Below are 16,521 nucleotides of genomic sequence, written 5' to 3' on the forward strand. Positions count from 1 at the left end.
TTCACTGTAGAATTATTCAAGTATGTTGATATTATTTCTGCTTGATTGGAGTGTTGGATTTGTTAAGCCAGAAACAACGACAGATAAAAGCATGAAGCAGATGTCTTTGTGACCTTCTGCAACCTTCAACAAACCCTGATGGGAAAAATAAAACAATCGCTATGTTTACTATGAGATATGAGCTGAAGAATGTCACAGTAGCACCATCATGGCTATCAGAGCTTTATTGTCATCTGTTTCAAAGAGCACAAAAACAAATGAATTTTTCAGTAAATGATTATATTTAGGTTCCAAACTTTAATAAAAGACAAAAAAGTTGAACTAACTTACCCATGATATCACAAATCAGCTTAATGGTAGTTCTTTTTTTTTTCTTCTTAAACTCAAATTTGAAAGACGCTTTTCTGCAAGTAATATTGAAAGGACAGATCCAGAGGACACACATTAAAAAAAATAAAAAAAAGGTTCAAATCCATGCTGATCTATGCATATAAGGAGGAATTTGAGCGCATCTGATGAATAAATTTATCCTGATTAACCCCCCTCTACCGCCCCTCTCTCTCTCTCTCTCTCTCTCTCTCTCTCTCTCTCTCTCTCTCGCTCTCGCTCTCGCTCTCTCTCTCTCTCGCCCACCACCAGTGCAAATGCGAAGAGCGTGCCACAGCATCTCTTCGCTTCACAGCTCGCGGTGGCGCAAAGGGGACGGAGCGAGCGACCGCAAGAAGCACGTCATTTGCGGACAGAGTTGTGGAGGATCAGCTCAGCTCAGCTCAGCTCAGCTCAGCCCAGCCTACGCTCAGCAGCGAGGTCATGGCCTCCAAAGAGAGCACAGCGTCGGGCTTTGCCACGATCAGCAGGGAAATGACAGGTGAGCTACTTTTCCCTGCGCTCACCATCACAACGCCGCTCCGGAAGTGAAAGCTGTCAAGAGTGTTTCGAAGGACACGATTAGTTTGCATGCTTCTCTAGTTAACGATGACATCCACAGGCAAGCACAGAAAACGTCACATTTGGAATGTGCATCTCGTTTTTCCCCTTTGGATCCACTTTTGATTTATTTCTGTGTAAAGTTTGCACGCACACAATGGCAGGCATGTTGGAAGTGTTGCACAAGAAAGGCGTCTCTCATTGCTAATTAACCTGACGGGGTTTGCCATTTTAATCTAGCTGTTAACCAGCTCATCCTAGCCAAGCCCCTGCATTAAGTCATTAACGCACCTGACAGATTCCAACCAACCTATGTCAGAAAAAAAGATGTCTCTTTGCTTGATCCACACCTCATTTCCTTGCAAGAGCAAACTTTTAGCTCTATTTATAGGGAGGATGCAGAAAGGCATCTGCAAACAACAGGCCTCTCCACATTTCCATTAGTCAGGCCACTGGAGTACACTTCCAGCATGATGTTCAGACTTGCATCTTGCAAGCATATATGGATCCTGTATGTGCATTGCTATAGCAAGTAGGTGGAGGACATCAAACTAGCTGCGGCCTTTCCAGTCCTTCAAGATCACAGCATCTTTCCAGGTTTTACTGGAGTAAGCCGTGTTGTTTTTTTCTATTGGGCTGTGATGCTAAAAATAGCCCAGATACAGTAGGAGTCCTTGTTTACAGCAATGTGTGCTGGCTTTGAGCTCACACTTTGAAACTACGGATACATGTGAAATAGGATTTCAATGGTTGGACACATCTGCTTTGTATCTCTTTCATAATTGAATATGCTGAAATGAGTCACGGGTGATGCTAACATGATGACAAATGACAGCAAAATGCCACCAAACATAAGAAAATAGACAATGAATCAAGTTAAGTGATTCATAATTCGTTGATTTGTTCTTGATTTAAACTGCCCCCCTAACATTTATCATCACCATAGTTATTATTAATACTTCTGCTCCATATTTGTTCATGTTTCTTTTTGATAGGGTGCTAAAGACAGACATTTTCATGACAATAATCTTTGCTATTATGAGTTTAAACACAGTTAATATTGCATTTTTGGAATAAAAATGAAACAGGAAAATCCACCCAATTTTATCCTGGGTGGCCATTTTGCAACTTGCTGGACTGAAAATGACACACAGCTCACAAATGTGCATGTTGCTAGCATGATGAGTATTGCCAAACATGAAATGTATTTTTTTTTTTTTCTTCTAGCATGAATGAAATTAATTGCTGCAGCTAACTGGCTATTTTTTTTTTTTTTTTAGTTTTAGCCTAATTACAGTATATGAGGCATGATTGATTTCCTATACCAAACCAAACTGAATTGGAGATAGAGGGACTGCTCCACAGCTTCTTTTGTCAAGTTTTAAAAATAAGCATCATTAAAGTCATGAAATAAGGCCAGATTTCTTTTTTTAATTTGATTCATTTCAAGGGTCTAGACTGGACTCAAATGTTAAGATCTGCATCTGCACATTTGACATACATACATTGTGTATTTATTTTAGTGTCCAGCTCCAGCAAGCAGAGAAATGTGCAATGAGAACAGTACACGCTATTCTTTGAATTCAAACAGTAAAGCAATTGTTTTACTTTCACCAAGTAAGTCAATAACTCATATAGAGGTTATTGATTTATTTGATGTCTGAGCTCATTGTAGCCACTTCAATGATTTTCAGTTTGTTTCACAAGCCTGTGATTGAATTAGTGGCTTGTTTGTGCTGTTTTGCTGCTAATTAGCAGCAGCCAGGATTTGGAAGGTGTTTTTCATCTGGGTCTCAAGATGTATTTTTCTGGCTTCTTCCATCTGTTAGCTAAAAAAGTTTGGATATTTTTGATTTATTTTATTGATTAATATCTTTTTTTAAAAATGCTTTGCATACCTGTCTTTTCTTCCTCCTCCCAGACAACATCAAGAAGTTGCTGGAGAAACAGACCATTAAATTTATGAGAGCCATCAAACTGGACACCAAAAGCGGGAAATCGGAAGACAGGATTCTGGTAAGTAAGAGAGTCCCCCTTATGACTCTGCCCTCATGTCAAATCATCGGAATGAGCTATTGATTGCTGATTGCATCTTTTAGGTGCGACTTGATGAATATGGACTTGAATGACACAAAGTTCTTAGAAGCCGAGCAGAAATCAATCGAGCTTGATTGAGACAAATTGAGAGACCCGTAAGAAGTCACAGATTAGGCAGCGTGCCACACGAGACAGACGCGTTGAAAATCAGGGCTTAAGGCAGATGCTTCCTAAGCAGAGCAAAGTGGACACCGTGTCATGGCCTACTGAATCCAACCACGGAGTTTATTAGATGTGGCAGGATGGCCTTAATGCCACAGGCACAAGTTTGTTGTGTGTATGTGTGAGCCTGACATTGTGCTGTACACTCGGTCCCGTATTATTTATTTATTTCTTACAAAGAACCCTGCGTGCATCATCCCAGATGGGCTGTGATGCGTTCAAGGTACAAATGATGACTTGGTCAGCCACATGAGCAACTGATCACATAATTATGGTTGCATGGCTTGGTTCTTCTAAGGAAGGCAAAAGAAGCTCAAAATGATCATAGCCAATTCTCAGTAGTTTTTTTTTTTTTTTTTTCCCATCCACATCTTTTGTCTTATGCACCCCCCTTGCCCCTCCCCACAATTTGTGTCATGTCATCTCTTTGTTTCGTGGCGACCTCCCTCTTTCCCTGTCATTCCAATCACTTTCCTCCTCATCATCGCCCTCGATTGTTCTCCTCCCCCCGGCATGCCAGTTGCCTCTTACTTTCCGCTGCTTCTCCCTTGTGCCCTTCCCTCTATCTTTAATACAGCCATTAAAAAGTATCGGGGTCCTCTTTTTTAGCACAGGCAATTCAATTAGTTCCAAGATTATTTTTTTTTTACTGTCCATATGGGCCTTGGCTACTGCTCTAGATTTAGTCAAGGAGGAAAAGAGATGAAGGGATTCATTCTAATTTCAATCTGGAAAATTGTTCTACTTTTGAATGTCATATTCCAAAAAGTGGAAAACTAAGCATTAATGAAGGTCTGTGATGGTTCTTCCCCCTAAGCAAGTGGGGTGGTTACCTTTGAGCTGAATCTCCGAGTTGATTAAGTTTGCGGATATATTTAGCACATGATTTTATACGTTCCAATTTACTGTTCTCTCTTTTTATTGCCTGGCCCCTTTCTGCCCCTGGAGATTGATGCTATCCAGCTGTCTGTATGCGTTGAGTGTACCAGCCATCACGCGTCGACATCCACATGCTTGAGCCACCACCACTATTCCAGACACAAGCAGGGTGTAGCATGGCAAACAAGAGCCACCCAGGGCAAAATCCTTTTGTGGAGCATCCACCACATACGTATATGCTTCAGTGACACATTCTTCCCCTCTTTATTCGATCACCCTATTTGAGGACAACTCCAAAAACAAAGCACATCTTCAAAGGCAGAGGGGGAGGTTGTGATGGTGCACAAGGGTGGGCTTAGGAAAAGGAAGGCAGAGTAGGGATGTGATGATGCCCCAGTTGTTGATTTGGCTCTTCCACCACTTATTTGTCCTCTCTTTTATCCAGTGGTGTTCCATTGCTCCAAAATATGGTTCAATGGAGGTCCTGCTAGTGAGACTTCAGCCGGGCTATGCATGAGCTTAAGTGTTGAATGTTTCAGTCTGCTTTGTGGTCTTGCGCTACGTTCACTTGGAGTTCCCGCATCATCCTTGAGTGTGATTTGCTCAGTTCCAGATGCTTTTGTTTTCAGGGCCTCATTTATCGACATGTAAACAATATGTCAACCAGAGAGCGAGCTGGAAAACAATAATTGTAAAGCTGCGCGATGAAAACCTAATCCGACTCATTGCACAGATTGGTTACACAAGGCAGCCATTCAAAATGTCATAAAAGAAAAAACTTCATTTGCATAGAAAGTTAATCAAAGAATGCAAGAGCAGCAGGTTGTAATGAAACCAATTGGAGAACTGTTAAAAAAAAAAAACAAGCCCAGAAACGGCTGCTAGTGACATTAGAAACTACTTAAGTAATAAAAGGCAATATTTCTGCAGGTTGGAGTATTCTTCTTGAACATATAAAACAAACGCTTGTCCTGGATTTGAATGCATTTGTGCGTGGGTGCTACAAAACAAAGGGAAAGAAAACGACAAGTTTGCACCTTTATCATAGAAAACGAGGTCTTTCCTTTTCAGTTCCAGCTGTGGGGGAAAAAAATACAAACATAGAGCAATAAAATCAGAGACAACTTACGCTAGCGGCAGAGTTGCTGGTACGTTTTCATGTTTGCACCATTCTGTCAACACTCCATTTGTCTGTCTTGTGTAATGCTGTGTATTAGCACTTACTTCTCTGTTCGGATTGGCGCTTCCACTGCGTGTGATGCTTTGCATGGAGTCACACTGTGACTATCCATATTTACCATCTGACAGTGCGTGATATCAGCCCTCAGTGCTGTAATTAGAATTTGGGCTTAACACGATTAACATGTCGGTTGCCCCTGGCGGTGAGCCTATGAAGTGTGACTGCTGACCTTCTCTCTGTCTCCCCCCCATGAGGAGACAAATAAGTGTTGCCCTGCAGTCCTACCCATACACACCGAGTATTTCATCTTTTATCTCTTAGTCGTTTCCTTTCGTTAAGTTGATCCTCACTTGGAGGGAATTTGGGAGGAAACCGGTGTACCTCGAGAAAACCACGCTTAACATGCAAACTCCACACAAGTAGGCAGGATCTGGGATCGAACCCTACAACTCAGAACTGCGAGGCAAACGTGCTAACCAGTGCTCCACCGAGCGAACTTTTGAATTGCTTTTGTACAAGTCAGGCCTCGAGGGCATTCCCACATGCGAGTGAGCAATTTGGAATTGTGACATCACAAGATAGATAGATAGATCTTTATTGTCATTGTCACACATGTACAACGAAATTTAAAAAGTGCCAACCGATCAGCGCATGAGATAAAAAAATAAATAGAATAAAAAGATACAAAAAATACAAGCTAAAAACCCACAGAAGAACATACACAGACATAATCATTTACGTTTAGCGGCATTCAATGTGACTACCGCTGTAGGGTAAAAACTGTTGGCGAATCTGCTAGTCCTTGACCTAATTGATCTATCTATATGACATAAACCCCCCTCCAACATAGTTTATGAATTACTGCCAATTGACAAGTGTGTAATGTTGAGCCTTCACAAGTTGAAATGCTTTTGTTGTCCGGTTGCAACCTATTTCACAGGTCATAATAGAAATGAAAGACGTACTCGCCACTGGCCGAGCACTTTATAGGGTGAGCTGCGCCCTGGCTTGAGACTAGACCCGTCCTTGAAAAGACAGCAATGTTATTATTATTATCGTCCAACCCTGATATGTGCACAAGAGGCATCTTTTTTTGTAAGCTCGCATGCTGTAGCAAAGCAAGCGGCCATGTCAGATGGCTCCATGTTTTGTTCTGCGTTTCCAATGTGTATGTTTGATATGTCCTTGTGCTTGAGCTCCAAATAGCACAAGTGACCAAATCTGGCTGTGATCTGCAGCTTTCGCTGGAATGTACACGGCGGCCCACAGACGCTTAATGTGATTTGCACCATGTCGTTTGAAGTACAAGAAGCGGATCCTGACAGTTTATGATTAATATTGCCACCCCCTTGCCCTCAACTGACTGCAACACACACGAGAAGAACCATTATTTCTGTTTACAGCTTGTACTTGCACTCTAACATTGCCTTGACAGTTGGCTATGGGGCCTACCGCTTCTTTAAACTAGTGCAATCTCAGCAAGGGCATGACTGTTATCTCTTCAGCACCTTCATCTCCCAGCTCCTTATTTTTAGTCATCTTTTGGTTACGCAGACGCTGACATGGCGTGTCTGACTGAGTCTGGTGGTTCAAAAAGTAAAATAAAAATTCTAATCTAGGAGAATTTCTGATGCAAAACTGAAGCTTTTCAACCTGCGAGAATGAATTCAACGTGACAGGATGGGAAATGAGACGCAAAGTGGTGGCTGAATATGCTCGAGGAAAAATGTTGACTTTGATACTATACTTGCATAAAGTACCTTGAAATGGTGAAATGGTACCTTGACAAAAATGAGAAAAGTGCAAAATAAAACTGGCAAAAACATAACATTTTTTTATTTTTTATTAATAATTCAAAATACTAGGATAAAATTAATCTGAAAATCACAACAACAACAAAAACTGCTGAAAATAAATAGCATTGAGCCGTTTTCATCAAGGTACAGTACTGGTACAGTATCCCACGCAACACGATTCTCATGCGAGGTTTATGTGATCTAATATACTTCATGGCAAAGGTCTTGGGACACAATTCAGTCCAATCAGATCAAATATTGGATGCAGGCTCAGACACTTCAATTCCCCATTAAATCTTAACTCCAGCTTTCAGCTTGGACAGTTATTTGATCCTGACATTAAGGGAAGGCCCTTTTCTATTCCAGCATGACTTGTCCCAATGCACAAAGCAAGGTCCAGTTAGGGATGCTTGAATAAGTTTGTTGTGAGGAAAACAATTGCAAGTCAGGACATCTTCTGACCACACAAATGTTCAACCACAGCAGCATTAGACTTTAGGAAGTGACTACAAGAGTGCGCTTGTTGATAGTTGTAGGTAAACACGTTGTATTGGAAATGATAGAGAATAGTGCAGAGTTGTTGGAAGTCGATGACATATCAATGCAAAATTGCCATATTGCTCACGTGTCCACGTATTCCTGGAAAAAGAATTCCTGCCAAAACACACAGTTGATCAAATCTAACTCATGTGAAGGCCTGAATTATTGATGCCTCTGTTAATACGAGGAGGGCTGCCAGATTGTCTTTGGAGGAAGGAGCTTCCCAGTCGCTCTCTAGTTCTTATTCCGAGGCATATGCTTTGTACTGGTGCTGCATTGTTGTCATAGAAATGACATGTTCTATACCTTTCTAATTGCCAAGGTTTTTTCAACTCACTGCTTAGATGTATCAATAAAAGTTGCCTTTCTTGAGTCCTTGGTAGTGGAAGAGAATAAGAAGGCTGGCTATATTATCAGGATGCAAATCTCTCTCTCCCTCCCACCCTGCCTCGCTCGCTCGCTTTGTACGTTTGGTTTTCTTTCTTCTCGTAGGCACCTCTCAGCAGGGCGCCATTAAGCATTCAGTCCAGGGAGGCCTTGAGGAATTGTAAGCGACAGAGCAGAAAAAGAATAGAAATACTCAAGCTTAAAAAGGAGATGGGGGAGTTGAGAGAAAGGGAGACTCCAATGGTAAGGGTAGGATGAGATGCAGACAGGACACTGTCACACATTAGGAGATGGAGGGATTAGGGATTAGGCCTCGGTAAACCAATTTCCATGGGAATGAAAAGCGAAATCTGCGGAATGACAGAGGGCACTATACTCGGGTTTTACGAATAGATACACAGAACATGGAGAAGAGACAAAGTGCTATTTGTCTGTGTCGGGATTATTGCATACAAGTTTTGCATTCTGAATTAGGTCAAGACTCATGACCGGTACTGATAGCGGTATCAGTGTGGATAGGTCTATACCGCCACGCCAATATTACTTAAGCAGACATATCTTCCAGGCAGGTGTAGTTGGAGTGGAGCTACTGGAATGTAAAACAACTGTGCTGACTGCATATCATCCGCAAAATGAGTTTCTCCAGCTCAGTCAGGCTCAACAGCGAGCGGGGTTCCGTCACCAAGCCGAGCGAGCGAGCGAGGGCTAGCACTTTAAATACAGTGACAAACACTTCAGTTCTCCTTTCACTTTTATTTATTTTTCCTTGTTCTTGAGAACACTCAATAAAAACATGCAGTGAAAATTGAGCCCATTTCCAGATGAAGCCATGCAAGCCTGCGCCATGCTGTTACGTACATCCTATTTTTTTTTTATCCTTCCTTACAATTCTCATTGAACTGAATTTTTGTTGTCATTTTTGGGAACATTTTCTCCCCACAGGTCCTTGCGACATGGAGACTGTATCTCTTTGCTGTCAAAGTGCCTGCAAAGGTAAACATTCCTCCTCTCGCCCTTGAATTTTATGCCTTTCACTCTCTAACCTTGATCGGTCGATTTCAATTTCTGTTTGAAGCAGAGAAGATGATAATTACAATGACTCCAAGGCCTAAAATGGCAGCTGGTTGAAATCATTTGGGCCAGATTTTTGGCAACAAACTAAAGTTGCTTTTGTTGTTAAATGTGGGTGCAATTCAATCCAAACGATATGAAGCTTCAGTCATCTGCTGTTAATCCTCCCTTATGTTTTTTGCTATTTAGAAAATATGTCAGTCTTCCGTAGGTGTCAAACACAAGGCCCGGCCGGGGGCCAGATACGGCCGGCCCACCACAGCTTTTTAGGTGACAATTTGTGCATCGTACTAAAATTATAAATGGTCTTTTCTCCAATTTTTATGACCACTCATCTTTTTAAAACATTTGAACACTGACAGTCACAATGGCCCTCCGAAGGAAACAATGACTACGATGCGGTCGGTCCGTGATGAAAATGCTTGAACACAGTCTTCATGCTTTCTACTCAATCCTTGTAAAAAGAGCAATCTGATTATGAATACAGATTATAATTAATTGACCATATTTTCCACATCCTAAGGCGTGTGAGTGTTAAGAATATATTGAAAACAAAGAACAACGTAAATTCTAAACAATATGACAATAATCTGTTCTCTTCAAGGCGGAGGTCACGTTCAACTTCTTGGAAATACGTGCAATGAACACTTATCAAGAACATCAGGTACCTTTTTTTTTTTTATTTTTTTTTATTCCTCCTTGGCCTGAATAAAGATGAAGACAAACACTATCTTGTCTCCATCCTGTAGGTTATAATCGATACAGACAAGACCACTTATTCGCTGAGACTGGAGACCCAGGACCAGTTGGATCACATGGTCAGTCACATCAACTACGCCCTCTCCCGAGTCTTCAACAACTCCATTTATGCGTAAGCATGAAAGTCTTCCTGTTTTTGTGTTGCGTAAGCTGAAAAGCAAAGACAAGTTGTGCTCGACAGAGCTTTGGGATGTTGGCAGCTTCACTTTTGGTCGGCTTTCCACTTCATCAGCCAAGTGAAGCCTTGTATGTCTGTAGTTTGCATCCAACCCGTTTTGGTGGTGTCATACTACATTCGAACACCAAGCAATCATTGGGACGAATTTATCCGGCTGACACGGAGGAGCTGAGACCTTACGACTTGACTCATTTTTACTAACTACAACAGACTTGATGCTTTACCTCGGATGTGGGGCATCTATAGAAGATTGGCTAAGAATGGATCATTTGCTCTGAGCAACATTGTCACTCATGATTAGAACTCGAATGGTATGAAAATTGAACATCACGATTAATACGGAATTTTTCTTTTCTTTTACAATTCTACGCAATATTCCACAATGACAGCAAAACAGCATTTTTTACAACAAGTACAAGACGCTAACTAAATCTTATGTACATACCCAGCCTTTTTGCTCAATGCTTTATCGATGCACCTTTGGCGTCAATTCGAACCGCAAGTCTGTGTGAATATGATGCCACAAGCTATTTTTACCTACTAGGCAGTTTTTCATGTTCCTCTTTAGCTGCACTTCTTAAGACCCATCAGGTTCGATAGGGAGGTGCACAGCCATTTTCAAATCTCTTTGGAAGCTTTCATTTGAATTCAAGTCTGGCTGGGCCACTCAGACATTTGCACAGGCAGCCTGAAACCACTACACTGATAATCTTGGCCGGGTTTCACACAGGATGTCTCTGTACAGTGTTGCCTGTGTGTCTATATGTATATATATATTTATGTATATATATAAAACATTGATTTATTCTCCATGCATTTGTAGTCATGTTAATTGTAGTCCATTCCCTTTGGTATGCATTGCAGTTAAATTTCAGCTCCATTTCCATTTTTTTGAAGCGGTTTACTTGTTTTGTATGCATGAGGATCGTGTTCATACTCAAGGCGCACCAGCAGAGCAATTAAACTTTCCTTTCAAACAAACTAAACATGACATGTGTGCAGTAGGCCATTTTGTTTTTCTTTTTTTGTTTTGGATGTTCGAAATAAAGATATCAATCAATCAATCAATCAATCTCAACTGCGGTTGTCTCGTACCCTTCCGAAGCTTTGGCACTGAACTCGGAATATTAAATGACGTTTATTTTTATATCACAACACACAATTTATCGTAGAACATTAATAAGTCAGTTCTTTGTTTTTTAATATAAAACTATCAAATGAAAATGATGTGCATATTACAGTTGCAACTCTTTCGTTTCTCAGTCCACCTATTTGTCGAGCGGAAGGAGACATGGCTGATGGAATTCACCAATACTCACCGATTTCAGAGTCATCGTTAGACCCCCAGAAAACCTGCGGTAAGTCGCTAATCTCTTTTTTCTGCTCCAGTACGTGATAGCGTCCATCTGATTATTGGCTCGGTGAGCCAGTAAGTAATCAGATGATCGTTTTTAGATATGTAATCGTTTCAAACTACAAGCAACAAAAGTCAGTCACGGTGCACGCACCTCTTTGTTTATAATTGTAATCTGTTTGCTTTCTTCTTTTTATCTTTCCGCTCTCTGTGCTCGGGATTAACTTCTTCTTATCTGTTTCAGGAGGTTTTTCGGAGACGTATGCAGCTCTTTGTGACTACAATGGAATTGGGTGCAAAGAGGAAGTGCAGTGGGTAAGGAAAATGTACAGGAGACGTCGTTTGCATTGTCAGTGGTGGTCGTCATTGATTGGCTCCTCTTCATTGTCCGTAGCGGTGCAGTGTTATGCATTGTTTATATTTGTGACATTTCAAAAATGATTCTGTGTGTTGCTCATGCATGCAGACAGTACTCGTATGTCTATTGAAATACTTTTGTATTAGCAGCTGGGATTGTTTTTTTGTTCTCTTGTAGACGTGTAAAACCTTAGCTCGTAAAATTCCTTCTCCACTGGTTTGATTTTTCTTTTTTTAGGATCTGTATTGTCCTATTGCATAACATTTCTGCAGCGAGAAATGGCTTTTTACTAGAGATGGCAAAATGAAGCTTCGAATTAGCATAATGAACCAGTCTTGAGATGACAGTTGGTTTTAATAAAGGGGTCAGTGAGCTTTTACCCCAATATTAAACAGAGCGTGCTGTTAAAAAAAATATTACTGGTTCATGAAGCAAATTTGAAGCGTCATTTTCCCATCACTGTCTTTTACATGGTAACCCTTATTTAAAGTGTTCGTTTTTCATAGTATTGACGACGAGTGAGTGAGTGAGTGAGTGAGTGAGTGAGTGAGTGAGTGAGTGAGTGAGTGAGTGAGTGAGTGAGTGAGTGAGTGAGTGAGTGAGTGAGTGAGTGAGTGAGTGAGTGAGTGAGTGAGTGAGTGAATGAATGGTATTGCCGCCTACTCGTTGTTTGTGGGAAGGCCACCTAAATGTTCTGTTTCTTCTTCAGGATGTTGACACTATCTACCACTCCCAGGATAACCGGGAGTTAAATTTGTTGGATTTCAGTCATCTTGACAGCAGGTGACACAATTTTCCTCTCTGCGTGTAATGTTTGTTCGTTTGAATAGATTTTCATCATCGACTATGGTGGAAAGGAAACATGAAGTCCTTTCTTAATTATCAAAGCCACACTTTTATATCCCATCTAAGTTTTAGCTGGGGAATATCCGATAGAGCCCTTCAGATTGTAAATATTTTATTTAATATTTTTTTTATTTGCAAGTGTTGTTTCAGTGCAAGAATCTCATCAGCTGTCACTTCATATCCTACATCGTCTTATGTTAAGTGGTTGTCTCAGAAGACCATCTGATGTTGAGTGCATTAGTCTGTCATTTCTTTCTCGGGCTGTCCTTTTTATTCTCTTGTTCCAGCCAATCGCTAGGGAGGGAGGATGCTTGGTTGGTTGGTTGGTTGGTTGGTTGGTTGGTTGGTTGGTTGGTTGGTTGGTTGGTTGGTTGGTTGGTTGGTTGGTTGGTTGGTTGGTTGGTTGGTTGGTTGGTTGGTTGGTTGGTTGGGGTGATAGGGAGATGAATGATATGCTTGTCAATGTCTGAACACAGAAATGGAAATGTCATGTCTTCACTTGAGGTATCTTTTGTCCCCCCCTCCCTAAATAAAAATATGCAATCATTCAAAATGTTAACAGACAGCATCTGAATTCCAAAAAGAGGATTTCACCTTCCCTTTTTTCGCCCTCATGATTGAAAGCAACACTTTTGATGTCGTGCATTCAAATGCTTACATAATCATGGGGAGGACTTGCCATGTGGGTACACAACAAAGCCATTCTTTGAAGCACAATTGCAGCAATTCATGCATATATTAATGCCTTAAATGGTGAAAACAGCATTTGAATTTTTTGCCCCCAATTATTTCTTTGGTATAAGGCTTTTCTGGGGGAAGTTGTTGGCAGTCACAAATTTTCAAGCTCCCTCTCGATTGATTTGATGTGTCACAGTCTATTTCTAGCACATGAACTTTTTCTGCCCCTTTTGAGTCTTTCCAAACTCACATTCCCTTCATGTTGCCATGATTGGAGCGATTTGGCACTTGATTGCAAACTACAAGGTGATCATTCTTTGGCTGACTGATGACAGAGCAAACGGCGTCAAAGCTCATTACCCTTCAATGAACGTGCAGGCTCTTTTCTCATCCGTTTTCGATAGCGTGTCCTGTTTTCCCTCACCTCACCTCATCTCCTCCTTCCTTTGTCTCTGAAACACCGCCTGTGGTGAAACTCCAAATGCTGTCCTTTGTACAGTAAATTCGACTTTATATTTCTATAACTGTGTTTTGCCGCTGCTCGTCTTGGCCAGGTCCCTCGTAAAAAGAGGTTGGACTAACTTGGTAGAATTGAAATAGATTGAATAAAAATAAAGATTCCTCCCTTGCTCTCGCCCGCAGAGAATACCTTTGAATATTGTGTTGTATTGTATTGTACATTGATGAATATGCTCCACTTCAAGAACAAGATGGACCAACAGAGGTTAATTAGACACCCCGCTGTCAAAACATAAATCAAGACTGAGTGCCGATGATAAATCTTGACACCATCCATCCATCCATCCATCCATCCATCCATCCATCCATCCATCCATCCATCCATCCATCATGTTTCACATTGAGGCTCAGCTGTTGTAGTGTGGTGTGACGCACGGCCTGTAGCAACAGGGCCGCTTCTGGCTCCATGGCACTTTCACTCCCCTTTGTCTTTGATTCTGTTAGCTTTCCTTGTCTTCCTCTGGGCTTATTGTCTTGTCACTATTTGTTGGCACACTGATGTACAGCAGGTATTGTTGAGCCAGACTGTGGCTTTGGTTGGACACCTTAGGGAGGAGGGGCGGGGCTTATTCACATGGACAACACAGAGAGTTGGCCTCTCAGTTTTTTTTTATTTTGTTGTTTTCATGTGTGCAGGATTGTGCTGGAAATATTTTAGGGCCAATGACCTTTTGTTACTGCTTAAAATAGAAATCCTGGATCTATGCTGTCTATTTCGATCTACATCAACATGTGTTTTTAGATCTTAGTCTTTCAAATTGTTTGGAGGACCCTGGATACATGAATTATTGAGCCTTATCATACACATTCCACCACGCGTGCAGAGTAACAAGGAGCTTAGCTGCAATAATGTGACTGCATGAATCTGTGACCGATGTTGGGAGGAGATTGATTTGGCCTATTTATATGTCTGCTTTGTGTGATGTGTGTTCCAGGGACCTGGCTGTGATTGTGGCATCCATTGCGTACAATACTTGGTTCACCAAGCTCTACTGCAAAGACATGCGTATTGTAATTCTTTTTTTTTAATTAATATTATTTAATTTTTTTTTTTTTTTTTTAAATAATTATTATTGCTTTTTTTTTTTTTTAATCCTCTTTACTTAACCAACAGTGAGCAATGATGCTTTAATCAACTACATACTCTTTTACTTTGTAGGGGTCCGAAGTGGTGGACCAGGTCCTTCACGCAGTCAGCAAGTCCAACAGCCTGGAAGAACTCACTCTGGAAAATGCCGGACTGAAATCGTAGGTTTCTCATTGTCCTCCTCCCACCTGCCCGGTCACCTTTGCAGGAAAAAAAAAGTGCCTTTGTTTGACTACTCTTCTTCTTCTTTGCACCCTCACGCTTCATAGAATTTTCTTCTTTTGTCCTCCCACTGCTCCCAAGTTTTTTTTCTGTCCCTATTTTTCTCCTGTCTGCTTTGCTCTTTTATTTTCCATCTCAGCCTGGCCTTTCACCTTACCTCATCTCTGTATGTCACCTTCCTTTCTCTTGGCATGACCTTTTTAGTCCCATTTTCTTTGTGTGTTCTACAAATTTCAAACCATAGTATTGATGTCATATCTCCCCCACCTGCCTGCAGAAGATGGATTGTTTTTCTGTTGAAATCTTTTGGCAGAGGAAGTTCCACATTTTGGAATACTTCAAATGAAATGGATGTCTCGGGGAAAAAAGAAGTTGAGATGCTTTTCACAAGCTAAAAATATCATCAAATATGCTTTAACATCTTCGAATGAAAAAAAGGATGACTTGCGATGATACTTAAACATGAAATATAGTTGGAATGGGTGTTTTTTTTTTTTTTTTACTGCATGTTTTTGTTTTCCATTGCAGTTTACTTAACAAATCTGTGTAATTTTTCCTTAATGTTGTATACAGAATTCCCATGAAGTTTTTTTCTTTTTTTTTTTTCTTTCTGCTGAGTAGCTTCATGTCTGAGCTACAAACACATCACAGCGAGTTGTAGGCGAGCTCTTGGTTTGTTTACGTATCCTATTGAGAACTTGTCAAACTCTTTACCAAATTTGACACGTTGATATGGTTGAAACATAAGAGCAATTTTTTTTTTTTTATTTTAAAAGGAGATCAGTATAAAAAAATACAATCATGAGTAAAGAAGATAAATAATAAAAGTTTGTTAATTTGTCCATAGTTAATTAAAAAATAAATGAATTCTAAATGATTAAACACTTAAATGATTCATGGATGGAACTGCCTTCTATTTTTTGTTTTTATTCTTGCAGAGATTTCCCTCAGAAAATGGCAACGGCCCTGTCAGAGAACCCAGCCTCTGTGATTCACTCTCTCAACCTGGCACACAACACGCTTGATAACCAAGGTATCAGCCTGAGCTTCTCCTCCACATCACACTTGGGCCACCTCGAATCTTTTTGCCTCATCCTGGCTTTTGGACGCTGTTGAAGAATTCTAACCAACTGTTCTCAGTGATCCCTCATTTTCATAGAGTACTTTTTTTTTTTTTTTTTTTTTTAGCTGCTCTTGATGCCCCACGCATTGATGCAAGAGTGGTCCCACTGGTTTCTTTGTGAATCTGAACTCATCATATGCATCAATTTATTGCTGACATATTACGCAACACTTTTCAAGAGTGATCTGCTGAACAATTACAGAAAAATAAATGTCTCTTTGGTTTCATTATAATGAAACCCACAGCCAAATTTACATCTTAACCTTAACTTTCTCGTGAGAGCGAAAGCTAGCATTGCAGCTTTGCCTTAAGTGAACCCTCTCCCTCATGATCTTCAAATTTCTTATTATCTCATTGT

The 16,521-nt window shown here is 40.6% G+C and overlaps 1 protein-coding gene across 3 annotated transcripts in view; it reads left to right on the forward strand.

Moving 5' to 3' along the window:
• The first annotated feature begins 615 nt into the window (after positions 1-615).
• Positions 616-16,521, forward strand: part of carmil3 (capping protein regulator and myosin 1 linker 3) — a 37,044-nt gene continuing 21,138 nt past the window's right edge. For all 3 annotated transcript variants that reach the window (XM_037276230.1, XM_037276231.1, XM_037276232.1), the window contains exons 1-11: positions 616-868; positions 2,849-2,943; positions 8,911-8,961; positions 9,644-9,703; positions 9,789-9,910; positions 11,240-11,334; positions 11,575-11,645; positions 12,398-12,471; positions 14,667-14,742; positions 14,891-14,979; positions 15,979-16,073. In XM_037276230.1, the coding sequence (XP_037132125.1) occupies positions 811-868; positions 2,849-2,943; positions 8,911-8,961; positions 9,644-9,703; positions 9,789-9,910; positions 11,240-11,334; positions 11,575-11,645; positions 12,398-12,471; positions 14,667-14,742; positions 14,891-14,979; positions 15,979-16,073 (886 nt within the window). In that variant the 5' untranslated portion in view covers positions 616-810. The remainder of the gene's footprint in view (positions 869-2,848; positions 2,944-8,910; positions 8,962-9,643; positions 9,704-9,788; positions 9,911-11,239; positions 11,335-11,574; positions 11,646-12,397; positions 12,472-14,666; positions 14,743-14,890; positions 14,980-15,978; positions 16,074-16,521) is intronic.

This window comes from Syngnathus acus, chromosome 17, assembly GCF_901709675.1.
Source record: "Syngnathus acus chromosome 17, fSynAcu1.2, whole genome shotgun sequence".
Taxonomy (NCBI): Eukaryota; Metazoa; Chordata; class Actinopteri; order Syngnathiformes; family Syngnathidae; genus Syngnathus; species Syngnathus acus.